Source organism: Etheostoma spectabile, chromosome 22, assembly GCF_008692095.1.
Source record: "Etheostoma spectabile isolate EspeVRDwgs_2016 chromosome 22, UIUC_Espe_1.0, whole genome shotgun sequence".
NCBI classification, from domain to species: Eukaryota; Metazoa; Chordata; class Actinopteri; order Perciformes; family Percidae; genus Etheostoma; species Etheostoma spectabile.
Window position 1 is genome coordinate 7,357,243 of NC_045754.1, and position 12,799 is coordinate 7,370,041.

The 12,799-nt window shown below is 40.2% G+C and overlaps 1 protein-coding gene and 1 long non-coding RNA gene across 3 annotated transcripts in view; both read left to right on the top strand.

The window, feature by feature from the left end:
• gpr158a (G protein-coupled receptor 158a) overlaps window positions 1–6,411 on the top strand; it is a 68,481-nt gene extending 62,070 nt beyond the window's left edge. The window contains exons 9-12 of one of the 2 annotated variants that reach the window (XM_032503789.1): window positions 1,097–1,202; window positions 2,670–2,816; window positions 2,920–3,003; window positions 3,412–6,411. In XM_032503789.1, the coding sequence (XP_032359680.1) occupies window positions 1,097–1,202; window positions 2,670–2,816; window positions 2,920–3,003; window positions 3,412–5,277 (2,203 nt within the window). In that variant the 3' untranslated portion in view covers window positions 5,278–6,411. The remainder of the gene's footprint in view (window positions 1–1,096; window positions 1,203–2,669; window positions 2,817–2,919; window positions 3,004–3,411) is intronic. The other variant, XM_032503790.1, reaches the window with a different exon arrangement.
• Window positions 6,412–7,124: 713 nt separating this feature from the next.
• LOC116672144 (uncharacterized) lies at window positions 7,125–12,237 on the top strand. The gene is made up of 3 exons (XR_004327478.1): window positions 7,125–8,966; window positions 11,664–11,666; window positions 12,226–12,237. It is a non-coding gene; the product is annotated as an uncharacterized LOC116672144 (long non-coding RNA).
• The last annotated feature ends 562 nt before the right edge of the window (window positions 12,238–12,799 follow it).

Consider the following 12,799-nt stretch of genomic DNA (forward strand, 5'->3'; position numbering starts at 1 on the left):
ACACCAATCAGAGCGTAAGAATGGTAGTATATTGATAAATGCAGTGGCTGGAAACAATTAAAAATTAAATATGCCCCAATAGATTCTCGTTTTTGAGGCCTTGTCCCTACAATTTACGACATGGTGAGACCTTATCTAGCTATGAAGTGGCACTTTTTCGAGGTAGAGATTGAAACCCTGACATCTCAGGTTCATTTGCACTAATGTGAATACTATTTGGCAGCCTAAAAAGTGGAATTGAAGGATGTAGGAAGAATGCAGAATGGAAAGAGATCACTAATGCGCTCAACAGTGTTGCCGTAGTAGATCGGACTCCTGCTGAAGTTTATTTAATTTATACATTACTACAAACAGTAGCAGAGTTAATGCAGTGTTTTTTATTTCACACAAGTCAGAGCCAGGCAACTGTAAGCTGTGAGGGAGAGCGCGAGTCCTCCAATTTCTCCTTCTCCTGTTGAACCAGTTATATGCTGCACCGCAAGTCCACACTGAATCGAAAACTTGCGTACATGAGTTCAGACCAGACGTGAGATTTTATCGCAGCCTACGCTCACGTTCAAATTGATAAATGCCAAGCTTTGCGTAGGAATCGGTGTACGCCCGTTCTACACCTGTTTTAGGTCGTAAGCATGTTTCATAAATGAGGGCCAGTAAGTCAGCTGGTCTCTGTCTCTCCTGGCTCCACGTCTATGTAAGAGATTTACTACAGACAGAACAACCTGTATACAGTGAATATAGCATATTTTAGTTATACTTCACTGCATTTTCTGGATGACAATTTGCTATTGTAATGAGGTTTAGAATGTGTTTATTAACAAAACTGATGTAGTGGAAGGAAATGTGAGCACAGATACTAAACTGTTAATGAAAACAGTGAGGTTGAGCAGTTTGATTAATGACTTGGCATTATTATTATACATACATATACATATAACTTATAGTAAGGCTATCTGCAGCCAGTAAATTCTTTGATTAAACTTTAGGTGAACATCTGGATATCCCTGCTACTGTACTCAACTAGATTACATTTCTCTCTCTTTCCTGTTTCTTACATTTTGTATATCTTTCCTCTTTGTTTCTCTTTATATCCTGACAGGTTCACTCTTGCGCCAGAGCTTCATCCAGACTGGATGTTGCTGCTGTTCTTCACCCACACCCACTTAACTGTAACAGTAACACTGGGTCTACTCCTCATCCCTAAGGTAAACACCAACAACAAATGCTAAATTTAATTGTTGTATTCTTACTTAGTTAGTATTTAATTTTGTTCTATTTTAATTTAAAGTATAGTATTATTTATTTTGCTTATTGTCAACATATCCCATGAAAAAAGAGAAGAAACAATGAATTGATCCTAGTTAGTATTGAGGTAGTACTGATATATCTTATTCTTTTGTGCCATAGAGCCAAAAACTCGGTAAGTCACACTGTTGCACTGGGCGACATGTTTGTTAATGATGATTAAAATGGAAACTGTAGTTTATTTTGAGTCAATCCCACATACACCATCCTGCTACTGTAACCAGAGCACCAAATATGAATTAATGCACAGTCCCAAACAAATGCACTATTTATTCCTTATTGAGTAACGTTTGTTAAAGACTAGAGCTGTTTTAGGAAATAACTTGAAAAAAAATGAGGCTGTATAATTGTGACATGTTTTTAAGATTTATATCTTCAGTAAGAACCATTGGCCTCTGGGGTGAGAGGCACAGACAAACTACAGAAGTATTGAGACAGACATACACAATGTGTCAATGATTATGCTACCTTTATCAAACATAAGGCTAAAATTCAATAATCCATGAACACTTAAAACACTGGAAAATACATTAAGAGTCAGGAACAAACACAGACAATCTGAAACTTAGACAAGAGAACACCAAGACTTTTAGCTGTTTCATGCTTCTTGCTTACAGCATGGTTGGGGTGCTGCGGACGGCACATGGTCGCTGGAAACCATCTGGTCTTTCACACTGATTACGGTCAGAGTGGCTCAAAGAATTTTCACCTGTAGCCAATCATTGCAACGCGGTCTATGTAACCTTGTCCGCACTGTTACAATATCTTGAAGGCGCGGCTCAGCCCTCCAACCCTTCGCACCGTCCGTGCCGCACCGACCGCGCCGCACCGACCGCACTGAACTCAAGAAGCATGAAACAGCTTTAATATACATAAGAAAAAAGTGTGTCAATGAGCAACAGGTGACATAAGGGCTGATGAGGAACAACTGAAACACATCAGGGCGAGGCAGACAATCACAAAGGTGGGAAAACACACAAGGCAGGAAGTAAAACAAGAAATGCTACAGGAGAAAAAACCTAATAAATATAACAGGAAACTTTACAAAACCCAGGATCATGACACATCGATTACTTTAACTGTATTCAAAACTGCCAGTTATACTAGCAGTATAGTAGGCGTACTGATTTGGCTATGTAGTATGCAGTATGAAAACTAAAGAAAAATCTGCAGTATGCCAAAAATACCCGCACGTTGTACTGATTCGGAAATGCATCAGAACAGCCTAACTCGCCTACTGTGTCCCATAAAGTAAAGCGCTACTACCGCAACAACCGGTCATTACCTCCGCTTTCCAAAACTGGCTAAGCTTCACCTTTGCAACAGTGTAACAACCAATTTTGTTCTTCTTTATGCCACACCACCAGTTCCTGTTTGCAGGCACCCACATGAGAGAGGATATAGCCTCTGAGGCCTATGAGGATGAGCTGGACATGGGTCGTTCCGGGTCGTATCTCAATAGCAGCATCACATCAGCGTGGAGCGAACACAGTCTGGATCCTGAGGACATTCGGGTAAGCCGGGTGTCTCCTTTAACCTTTCATGCTCCATTGTATAACCTGGTGACATCTTTTGAATCCTCCATAAATACTGAGCCATGGCAGTTCTTTATTGCAGACACCAGACGAAATGGGCCATCTCAGTTCTATTAATGGCTGTGGCGTAAGGTCTTGCGACAGTCTTTGGGAAAAACGTACCAACGTGAGCAGAGATTTCTGTTTGTCTGTTAGAGCTGAAGAAGTCTCTCTACAAAAAGATTTGGGCAAGCCTATTTACCAGAAGGCATTCATTGTATCGGATGGGCATAGAGACAGAAAAAAAATAAATTAAAGACCTGAGCTTTGAGGCTGTTTCAGACATTAAAACACACTTTGTTTCCTTGTTTGATGCTGTTGAGACTGTCCTGTCTTTGCTTTTTTTTCAGCGTTTGTAGTCAAGTGTCATGAATTTGTACTGCATGTTCAATGTGCAGTAGAATGTCTGCTTTTTTGTAACAGTGTTTTGATTAGAAATCCCTTTTTTAAGCTGTATAATTGCATTTATTTGTCCTAACACGCAGCTGATTGCTTTGCCTCTGTCTTCCCCCTCAATTCTGTCATGAATATGTAGGAGGAGCTGAAGAAACTCTACTCCCAGTTGGAGATTTACAAGAGGAAGAAAATGCTGGCAAACAACCCTCATCTCCAGAAGAAACGGAGCTCCAAGAAAGGGTTGGGTCGCTCGCTAATGAGGCGCATCACTGAGATTCCAGAATCGGTGCACCGGCAATGCAGCCGTGAAGACAAGGAAGCTGGAGAACACGGGAGCAACCGCAACAGCATCTGCATGTTAAAAAAGAACCCATTTGATTCGACTCACCCAGGAAAGCCAGCGAAAGAGGAGACTCTAAAGAACAAGGTTTTCTCCCTCAAAAAGTCCCACAGCAGCTACGACCACGTTCGTGACCAGAGTGAAGACTCCAACAGTTCAGCAACAGACAAGATGGAGGTGACCCCAGCTGAAGGCTGCCTCCTGGATACACTTATGGGCAAGAAGCTGGTCAAGAAGCAGTCCAATGAGAATGTAAGTGTCCCCAGTGAATCTACAGAATCAGTTCCTTTGGTCTGCAAGTCAGCCAGCGCCCATAACCTCACTGCTGATAAGAAACCAATTCATCCTAGAGCCTCCATGCTACAAAAGTCCCTCAGTGTCATCGCCAGTGCCAAAGAGAAGACACTGGGGTTCACAGGAAAGACCCAGAGCACGGAGGACAGCAATAAGAAGAGTCAGCCAAAGAGCAAAGACACAAGGGCCAATGCAGAGCCAGAAAATGACTGCCAACCCAAGATGATTATTAGCCAGTCGGTTGAGTACAAACAGACTGCGTCAATAGGCAGGACCATGAAACAGCCAGTGAGTGGCAGCCAGCCTTCTATCTGTTCCGATCCAGTCAAAGGAAAGGACCTTTATGATCTCTCTGAAGTGTGTCCCTGGGAAGTTGAGGATCTCCCAACTCTGTCTGAAAACAAGGTCCAAAAGCATGTATCCATCGCACCAAAGGAAACCACAACGGTTCACGGAGGTAGCACCAAAGGAGGCAAATCTCAGAAGCAAAAAGCATCTGATCAATCTCCATTGAGTGGCAGGCATTCACAGGAAATTCAGAAGACAACCTCTGTACGAGCAGAGGTATGTCCATGGGAAGATGGAGGTGAAAGCCAAGGCAGTCAAGTGGAAGGCCTGAAGCAACAATACCGTCAGGCAAGCAAACCTGCTAAGACCAAGCAGCCTCATTCTACAACAGAGAGCTCCCAAAAAAAACGGGAAGAGGTTTGTCCATGGGACTTCGAAGAGACCCAAAAGACAAATGAGTTGGCTTGTTCACCAGATATGACAACACAAAGGAAAGGCACATCTCCTGTGGATGGGAAAGAGAGGAGTACCTTTTCAGATGCATCCAAAACAGGAGGCTCACTCCAGCCACCATCTTCAAAACCTGATGTATGTCCCTGGGACTACGACAGCACTGCCGTATCTCCAAGTTCTGAGAGGACACCTAGTCCCTCTCGAGCATCCAAAACCAAGGAATCTCCTTCAAAAAAGAAGGGTACCCCTTCCACAAGAACAGTTGAGAAAGACAAAACAAAAGACGCTGATGATGAGAAAAGTAGAACAAAATCTAAGGACAAGAGTAAATCTTCAGAGAAACACGTGAGCCAACACAAAATGGCTGAGGTAGGCCCGTGGGATGTAGAGAGTCATCAGGAAGTGTTGGTGGTAGAAAAAAGGAAAAGTGTGAATGTTGGAGCAGCCAAAGCAAAGCCAGCTGAAGTCTGTCCATGGGATTTTGAGGATACGTCAGATAAAAAAGGTACAGACACAAGTGTAGTGAAACAGTGCAATCCAAATCCTAAAGGCGGATCTGCAGGTCCTGCTAAAAAGGCAGATGTTTGTCCCTGGGACTTTGAGGATAGCACATCGAGCAAGAAGGCATGACACTCAACCCTAATGGACCACTGAAATTATAGTTATTGATATATCCTTTTTCACTTTGAAATCGTTAAATATTACCTTTTACTATTAGTATGGTGGCTTGGAAGAAAAGTTGATCAAGTTCCACAAGTTGCCTTCCTTTCCAAGGTTTTGTTCCAGTTTTACCTATTTTGAAAATAAGTATGGACAAAAAACAAAACAAAGTCATGATGAGCATTCCAGATTATTACAGGAAAATCCTGAAGATAAATCTTAGACTAATTATGCAACTTTTGAGTCATCCTTTTCACTTCATGAGCAATGTTGAAAATCTGCATTTATCATGTTCCGTATTCAGTCAACAGTTAAAAAATTGTTCTTTTTGTGCATTAACATCATCACTTAATCTACTTAAATAGGACTTGTACAGACGATAGGATTTGTAGAGAAAAAGAATTGTGAAATTAAGGTTGATGTACAAAACAGCAAAAGTCAAAGCCAAAGAATAAGGGAACATTTGCAAAGATAAATGTTAGATATAAGGCAGTCAATTATTAGTTTTGTGTCCAATCCTTGGCAAAGAGGGAAGGACTCTGTGAGGAATCAATCTATAGCACTTTAGCCAACTCCATAAATTAAGAACTAAGGACAGACTTCTTGGAAATTTTGTCTGCTCATTTTCAACTTCATGGCAAGATACCACACAGAATATCATACACCGACCAAACTTAGACATGTTTTTTGTTTAGATCTATTTAATTGTAGTTCTCGGCAGATTAAAATGCTTCCAAGTCTGCAGAGATGTACTGTATGTGCCTAACTAACTAGCATTGTCTTGTATCAGTCTGAAGTAAAGCAAGTGGCTTCTCTTTCAGCACTTTGTGACGGTGAATTATATAAACAGCATGCACAGCCAGGTATTGACAGTAGTTGGACCCCACCAGTTTGTCAACTAAAGCAGTTATAGTGTTGACAGGTCTATAATGTCGTTGTTTTTTTACTACCAGAGGCACTCCGTTTCCTGCTTTATTTCCAAAGCTCGTTCAGGGTGGTGAAGATTATATGAGAGCAGCATTAGCATGAATGTGTCAAAATGGCTCATATGTACACTGTAAAGAGTAGAGAGAGAAAAATGCTGGGGGAATACTGAGGAAATATTTTGCACCAGCTTTGTTCATGAATCCAGCATGAATCTCTGTTGTCTTGCACCAAGTAAGAGTGTGTGTGTGTGTGTGTGTGTGTGTGTGTGTGTGTGTGTGTGTGTGTGTGTGTGTGTGTGTGTGTGTGTGTGTGTGTGTGTGTGTGTGTGTGTGTGTGTGTGTGTGTGTGTGTGTGTGTGTGAGAAAGTGTCTGTATCTGTGGACACAATATCATTAAAGTTAAAATGTAATTACGGAATTAAACCTCTGGAGTTTCATACATGATCATGTCCTCGCAGCGCTTTCTGTCCTTACATTCCCTCTGTCTCAAACACCAAAACTAAAAGGGGAGCAGGTCACCAATTTCATTTTACAAACAGCTGATAGAACCGGCTGCTTAAAAGGATTATATTGGTTTATTATAATCTGGGCCATCTTTTACAATTAGTACCAATAACTTGCTGAGACCTGGAACCTGCAACATCACTCCAACTAAATCACCTTTGACAACAAACCCAAGAAGTCAGATGAGCATGCGTACAAATGAAGGCGACCGGTAAAATATAATTATTACCAGACCCAAACGGAATCTCTTTTTACAGTTTTCAGCAGTGATCCAGAATTAAAATCCGCAGAATATAGCGGACTTGTTTTGACTTGCTTGCTTGTCGTGGAGATGTGTCAACATTCAGATTTGAATTTTTTTGTGATTTATTAAAAAACATTTAAATTAATAAATCTGCGGAAAATCTGCATAATTCTGCGCTCACAGATTCCGTGTGGCCCTCATTGTTACTCAACCTTTTGGTTTACAGACCAACTTCCTGGTTCTACTTGGACCTAGCATTCTTACCGTAGTTGTGTGGCCTGATAGTTGCGTTGAATTGTCATTTTGTTTCACTTAATGCATTCAACGTGACATGGTGGTCATGTTAGCCAATTTCTCAACGATCATAGAAATATAGTAATACCGTATAGTTTTGTAAGTACAACAACGTGTATTGCTGCCTTACTCTCATCCATGGCTTTGCCCATTTTTTATAGCCATTGTGATTTTTTTTTTTATTGTGTTAAGATGTAGCTATTTTTTTGACTCTTGAATAAAAAGCTGACGTCGCTATTTCACAACTAAACACCTCTTATACAATAGGTGGATTGTTTCTCCATTAAAGGGAGAACACAAAACAGGACTCCATGAACTGCTCCATAAATTGGAGATTCAGAGGCCTGGAACCAGGAATTTCACTGATCTCACACTTTAGGCCACACTCCCTTTCGATTTTAATATGAAATAAAGTGGTTTAGATTATTCAGCTAAAGTGCTAGCTTGTTAAGTCTGATCAGACTTTGTTGTGGCGATGTCGTCTTGTTTCCAGATCTTAGAAATTACTTTGTTGAGTACAACAATAAAACCTAAGTTTTTATAAAGCGGAATTGTCTTTTAATTTAAAAAATAATAATAACAATAATAAGGCTATGCTGCCATTATACAAGGACAGCCTGCAGTTTTGTCTTTGTTTCTGTTTTGAAAGTTCACAAGTAGCGTAAAGCATGTTCTTCCCAGTTTAATTCAAGTACAACCCCATTGAATAATTAAGATGATCATTTTAGAATTAAGCTTAGCAGTGTGGTTAGCAATTAATAATCTGACTAAACCTTTTGAGGGTTTTGATTTGTTCAGTGTTTTGTATCAAAATGTCCAAATATTCATAATGCGCTATCCAAATGAAGTAATCTCCCACTTATATTTTAAACAATAACTGCAGTCGTGAGGAAAACTTTGTATCGATTTAGCCTCTGCAGTACTTTATGGAATCTTGTGAGAATCCCGTGTTATCACTAAATGTTGTCACTGATTGTAGTTATCTATAAACGCTGTCAAATTCTTCAATACCTGAATACTTGAGCTCTGTAGTAGTCCTTACTAACTGATAAAAATTTGATTAAACACAGTGACAAATATTTGTAACCTTTCATGTCCGATTTTGTTTAATTCTACAGCTTGCCTTTATAGACGTGATTTAAATGCTACGTCTTATATCCCTGTGAAATTACCTCCGCCATTGCCCGAGACCTGTTGGGGGCTCGTCTGAACTATTTAAAATGTGGAGCTTTATGAGCTCCTTTAACAGTGTCTAAGTAGAACTGTCAACGTGCATGGATTGATTGTAATGATTTTGATGGATCTATGTAATATTTATGGACCACAAGTTTGCCGCCATCCATCATAGCATAGCAAATGCTGCATCATACCAAGGGACTGTGGCTATGGTATGACAACAACTACATTTCAAAAGCCCCTATTTATTTATAAATGACTATGGAATCACTGCCACATTGGATTTGTACTGCTCTGGGTGATGAATACTATGCTATATATTTTGAAAGCAAGCCCTTGTCCTTGTAGGAAAGCTATTTCAAATGAGAATATGTGTTTATTTCATTGTAATTATTTAGAAAATCCACCACCTTAGATTCAGTTTATACAGGCTCTAAAACAACTATGATTGTGGTCAAATTCAACCCATAAGACCCAGAACGAGCAATATATTATGACAAGCAAAGAAGGTATTTGTTTATAAAATTGTACACACTTGGGCCATGAGATTTCCATATCAGAGGTCGCTGGAACACAACGATACGTGATTGCAGTTATACTGTCTTAGAGCAGAAAATAAGAACAATGCAATATCCCACCGTTACTCTCTGGAATACATCACATTCTCAGTTCAGTGTACTCCGTTCTCACAGCTAGTATGCTTTCTGCAGCATCCCTCTGCTCTCTGTGTGTTAATACATAAACCAGTGTCTGTTTCTCTGGAAATTATCATTGTTTTTTATCCGTATCAATGAGTCAGTAATAGTTTGAAACTCAAATTGAGATTATTCTTCTTCTTGTACCATCTTGACATGGACGGCTGTGTCCTCTAGCTTTTTGTCCACCAATCAGATCTTTTACTTTAATGGTGCGTTCTGTTGGCTAGCTGCTTTCATTTAAGCCTCTCTTTTCTTGTGACCAAAGTCACCTGATGGCAAACACGAGTACTACTATTGCTACTACTACTATTCAATGCTGTAACGTCGTAAATCTTGCTCTTGTGGCTTCTGCATGAATTCAAGAAAATAAAATAGGACCAATGTTTCACTGCCCTTGATAGAAGAAAAAAAAGAAAAAAAATCTTTTATGGACTGTTACAAGTTATAGTGAGTGATACTGTCCCTAACCCACTGTATAATGTTCTTGTTATAACTATTACTCTATGACAAGCTTATGGCATCAATATATGGGAAATTTGGTAGATTTATATTGTGTTAAATTGTGATAGCATGTACATAAAAGATACCTCCTCTGCAATAAATATTTATATGAAAATGAAGTGCATGCTCAGTGTGTTTCTGAGTGTTTTTACTGCGAGATCCTTTTCAATCGCTCTTCTACATTGTTCTGACTACAGCATCTCTAATCACGCGGGATGCTGATACAAGACACTCCCATGATGCATTTTTGCTTAGTAATCATCCCTGTCTCAGGTGTGTTTAGTTTGCTTAATCCTCATGTAGACATGCAGTTGGAGAAACAATGGCCTCTAAAAGCCTCATGCATCAGAACCACTTTAGGACACGTTAGGACATGCTTGGCGATTGTCCTGAACTGCTTTCATCACTTGATTACAGTCTTTTGGACAACGGCGGCTCTGCAGGAAGCGAGAGATACAAGATGCTATCAAACGCTGACTCCAGACCCCTGCAGAAAAAAACCGAGCACTGCTATTTTCCAGTCCCAAAATAGTTATTGGCCAAACTGAGATTATTTATTCCCTGAGCCAATGGGGAAATCATTTCTCGTTCCATTAATTAATACTAACACTCAACCCTGTGAATTTGACATGAGCAGTGCATGAAACTGACAGTGCCTGCACTGTCACAAGTGCTTATGTCTCTGTCTACTTGTGAATATGGCCGTGATGCAGCCAAATGACATTGCTAAAGGGTACTGCGTGAAGCAAACAGGTTAGCATTGATTCCTGTTGACAAAAACCCATTCGGAGCCTTTCTAATAAAAAGAAGATCAATACAGGCTGCTGCAGGGAACTAAAATAGAAAAACGTCAAAGAAGGAAACAGATGAGTTGTGACGGGGAGATATGGCGGCTATTGATGTTCCATTTGATATTCATTGTGGCGAGATGGCAGTCTTTCTATAAAGAAAGGTTAAATGTAACATGTAAAGCACCTATATTAGATGTTTTTAGTATAATGTATTGAATGTGAAAGGGTCATTCGTAATAATGAACCTACAGAATATTGTCACATGAGTCTGCAGCTTTCCTTGGCTTTATGCAGCTTTATATTGAGTTTCAGTCCGGCTGCAACTTCACTTTAACTTTTATAAATTTATATTGCACCTTTCGTGCAAGCATGCAGCCCAATGTGCTTCGCAGAACAAAATCACTATAATCCCAAAATAAAGCAGATGAGAAAAAAGCTTTTTGATGCTTTTATATAGACCTTAGTGGTCCACTAATACCAGATCTGAAGTCTCTTTCTTGAAATTCAGCCTTGGTCACCCCAATTCCCTCGCAACTGGATCCTGCACATGGCCCGCAACTGTTATATATATTATATATTATATTATATACTATTATATGCAATGTGTCTACCAAGCAGCCACGTAAAAAAAAACAAAAAAGTGTCATTTATACAAACATTTTTTAATAACAGAAAAGTTTGAAAGACAGAAACATGAAGAAACTCTTTGTTCCTGTAACTGCCACCTCATGCCAAAGACACATCCAATATTCATTGCAAGAGTCCTCTGGATCTCCCTGTGGTGCATGTCTCTTCAAGACACATCCTCCATCGTGGCAGGACATATTTTTATACCTCAGACGGTGATCCGTGCATGAATCACAGCCTCTTTTGTGGCAGGGCCATGTGGTCAGAGATGGACGGCGGTGGGGAGGAGGACGGACAGGAGATGAGAGGAAGCGGATCACTTTGGCACAAGCCAGCATGCTCCGTTGCTGACTCATTTGTCTTTTAGAAGCGGGGACATGATGGGTGGGGGGTGTAGGGGGCGGTGGTGGGATGTGTCTTGGTGGACTCATGACTCATGAGACAAATAAGGGTTGTGTGCGTGGGGTGCACCTGGTGGGAGACGTCCACATGTGGACACACACACGCTATACAAAATAATTTCAAGTGTAGAAGTCTTTTGTTCTCGTATTGCACCTTGCAACCCCAAGGACTTCAATACCTAGAAATCATGAAGTTTGTTTTACCCCAAATTTAGAGTTCAGATTGTACATGAACATGTGAACTAACCCTTTAAGTCATACCTCTTGCACAACCTGATTTTGTTTAAATGTTCGCCTGATTTTGAGAGAGCATAGCCTCCTGTGATGCTCGAAGCATTGGAGCAAATACAGTCTTGTTAAACGTTTGACCTCAGCCAGTAGGCAGATAGCCACCCACAAGCCCGTGTGTTCCTCCATCCTCTGAAGTCACGCTCTGGTCTGGACTCCTACACGAACTTTCCCTGCCTCAGTGGTGGCTTCATGATTCCAGGAGCCCCTGGTGAATACATGACTCACAGAGAGCCTCTGATGCGCTCCTCTTCCACCTCCACAACTGATCCACACTGCACACATTAACACATTTATGTATTTGCAATTCAGCATCCTGCAGGTACACACTCCCAGTTCAATTACTTACGCATGAATAGGTCGGCCAATGACAAAATTCAAACCTTGAACATGTCGCTTTGATGATGTGTTATGCAGGTAGATCAGCTATTAGCACATATACTGACGTATCTGTGGAAGACTGGCAAGCTAATGTCAAAAAAAAAAAAATCCATAAACATGTATGTGCGATAGACTTCACCAAGACTGACATTCACACCTTTTAATCACATCATCTAGACCTTTTCAGGATTAATCCAGAGGATCAATATCTTCCGAATGTGATGTTCAGACGCCTAAAACAGAACAAATAAGACTTTCATTTGGATTAAGACGTGTACATCTTCCCCATTTTGACACCCTATATCCTTCATCATAGTATTTCTGAATCCTTCAACCATTTTCTGTTGACTCATCTGATTCTTTCACTGTGAGCAGCAGCAACCGAACTCCATGGAGGATTTTAGTATGGTGATAATTCAGAGATTTTTTTTTTCTCAGAGTTTTTAGATAATAATTTAAAATATTTTTTGCAAGTGAATGCCTTACGCTTCCGTACTGAGTAGAAAAAAATATACAGTTTTGTAAAAATGTGTGCTAAAACGATTAGTTAGAGCCCTATCGGAAGAAAACTAATTGACAACAGTAGGCTACTTGCTTCCACTTTCTCAAATGTGACTGTGCTGCTTCTTTTTTTCATTGTAAACGGTCGACTATCAAGGGT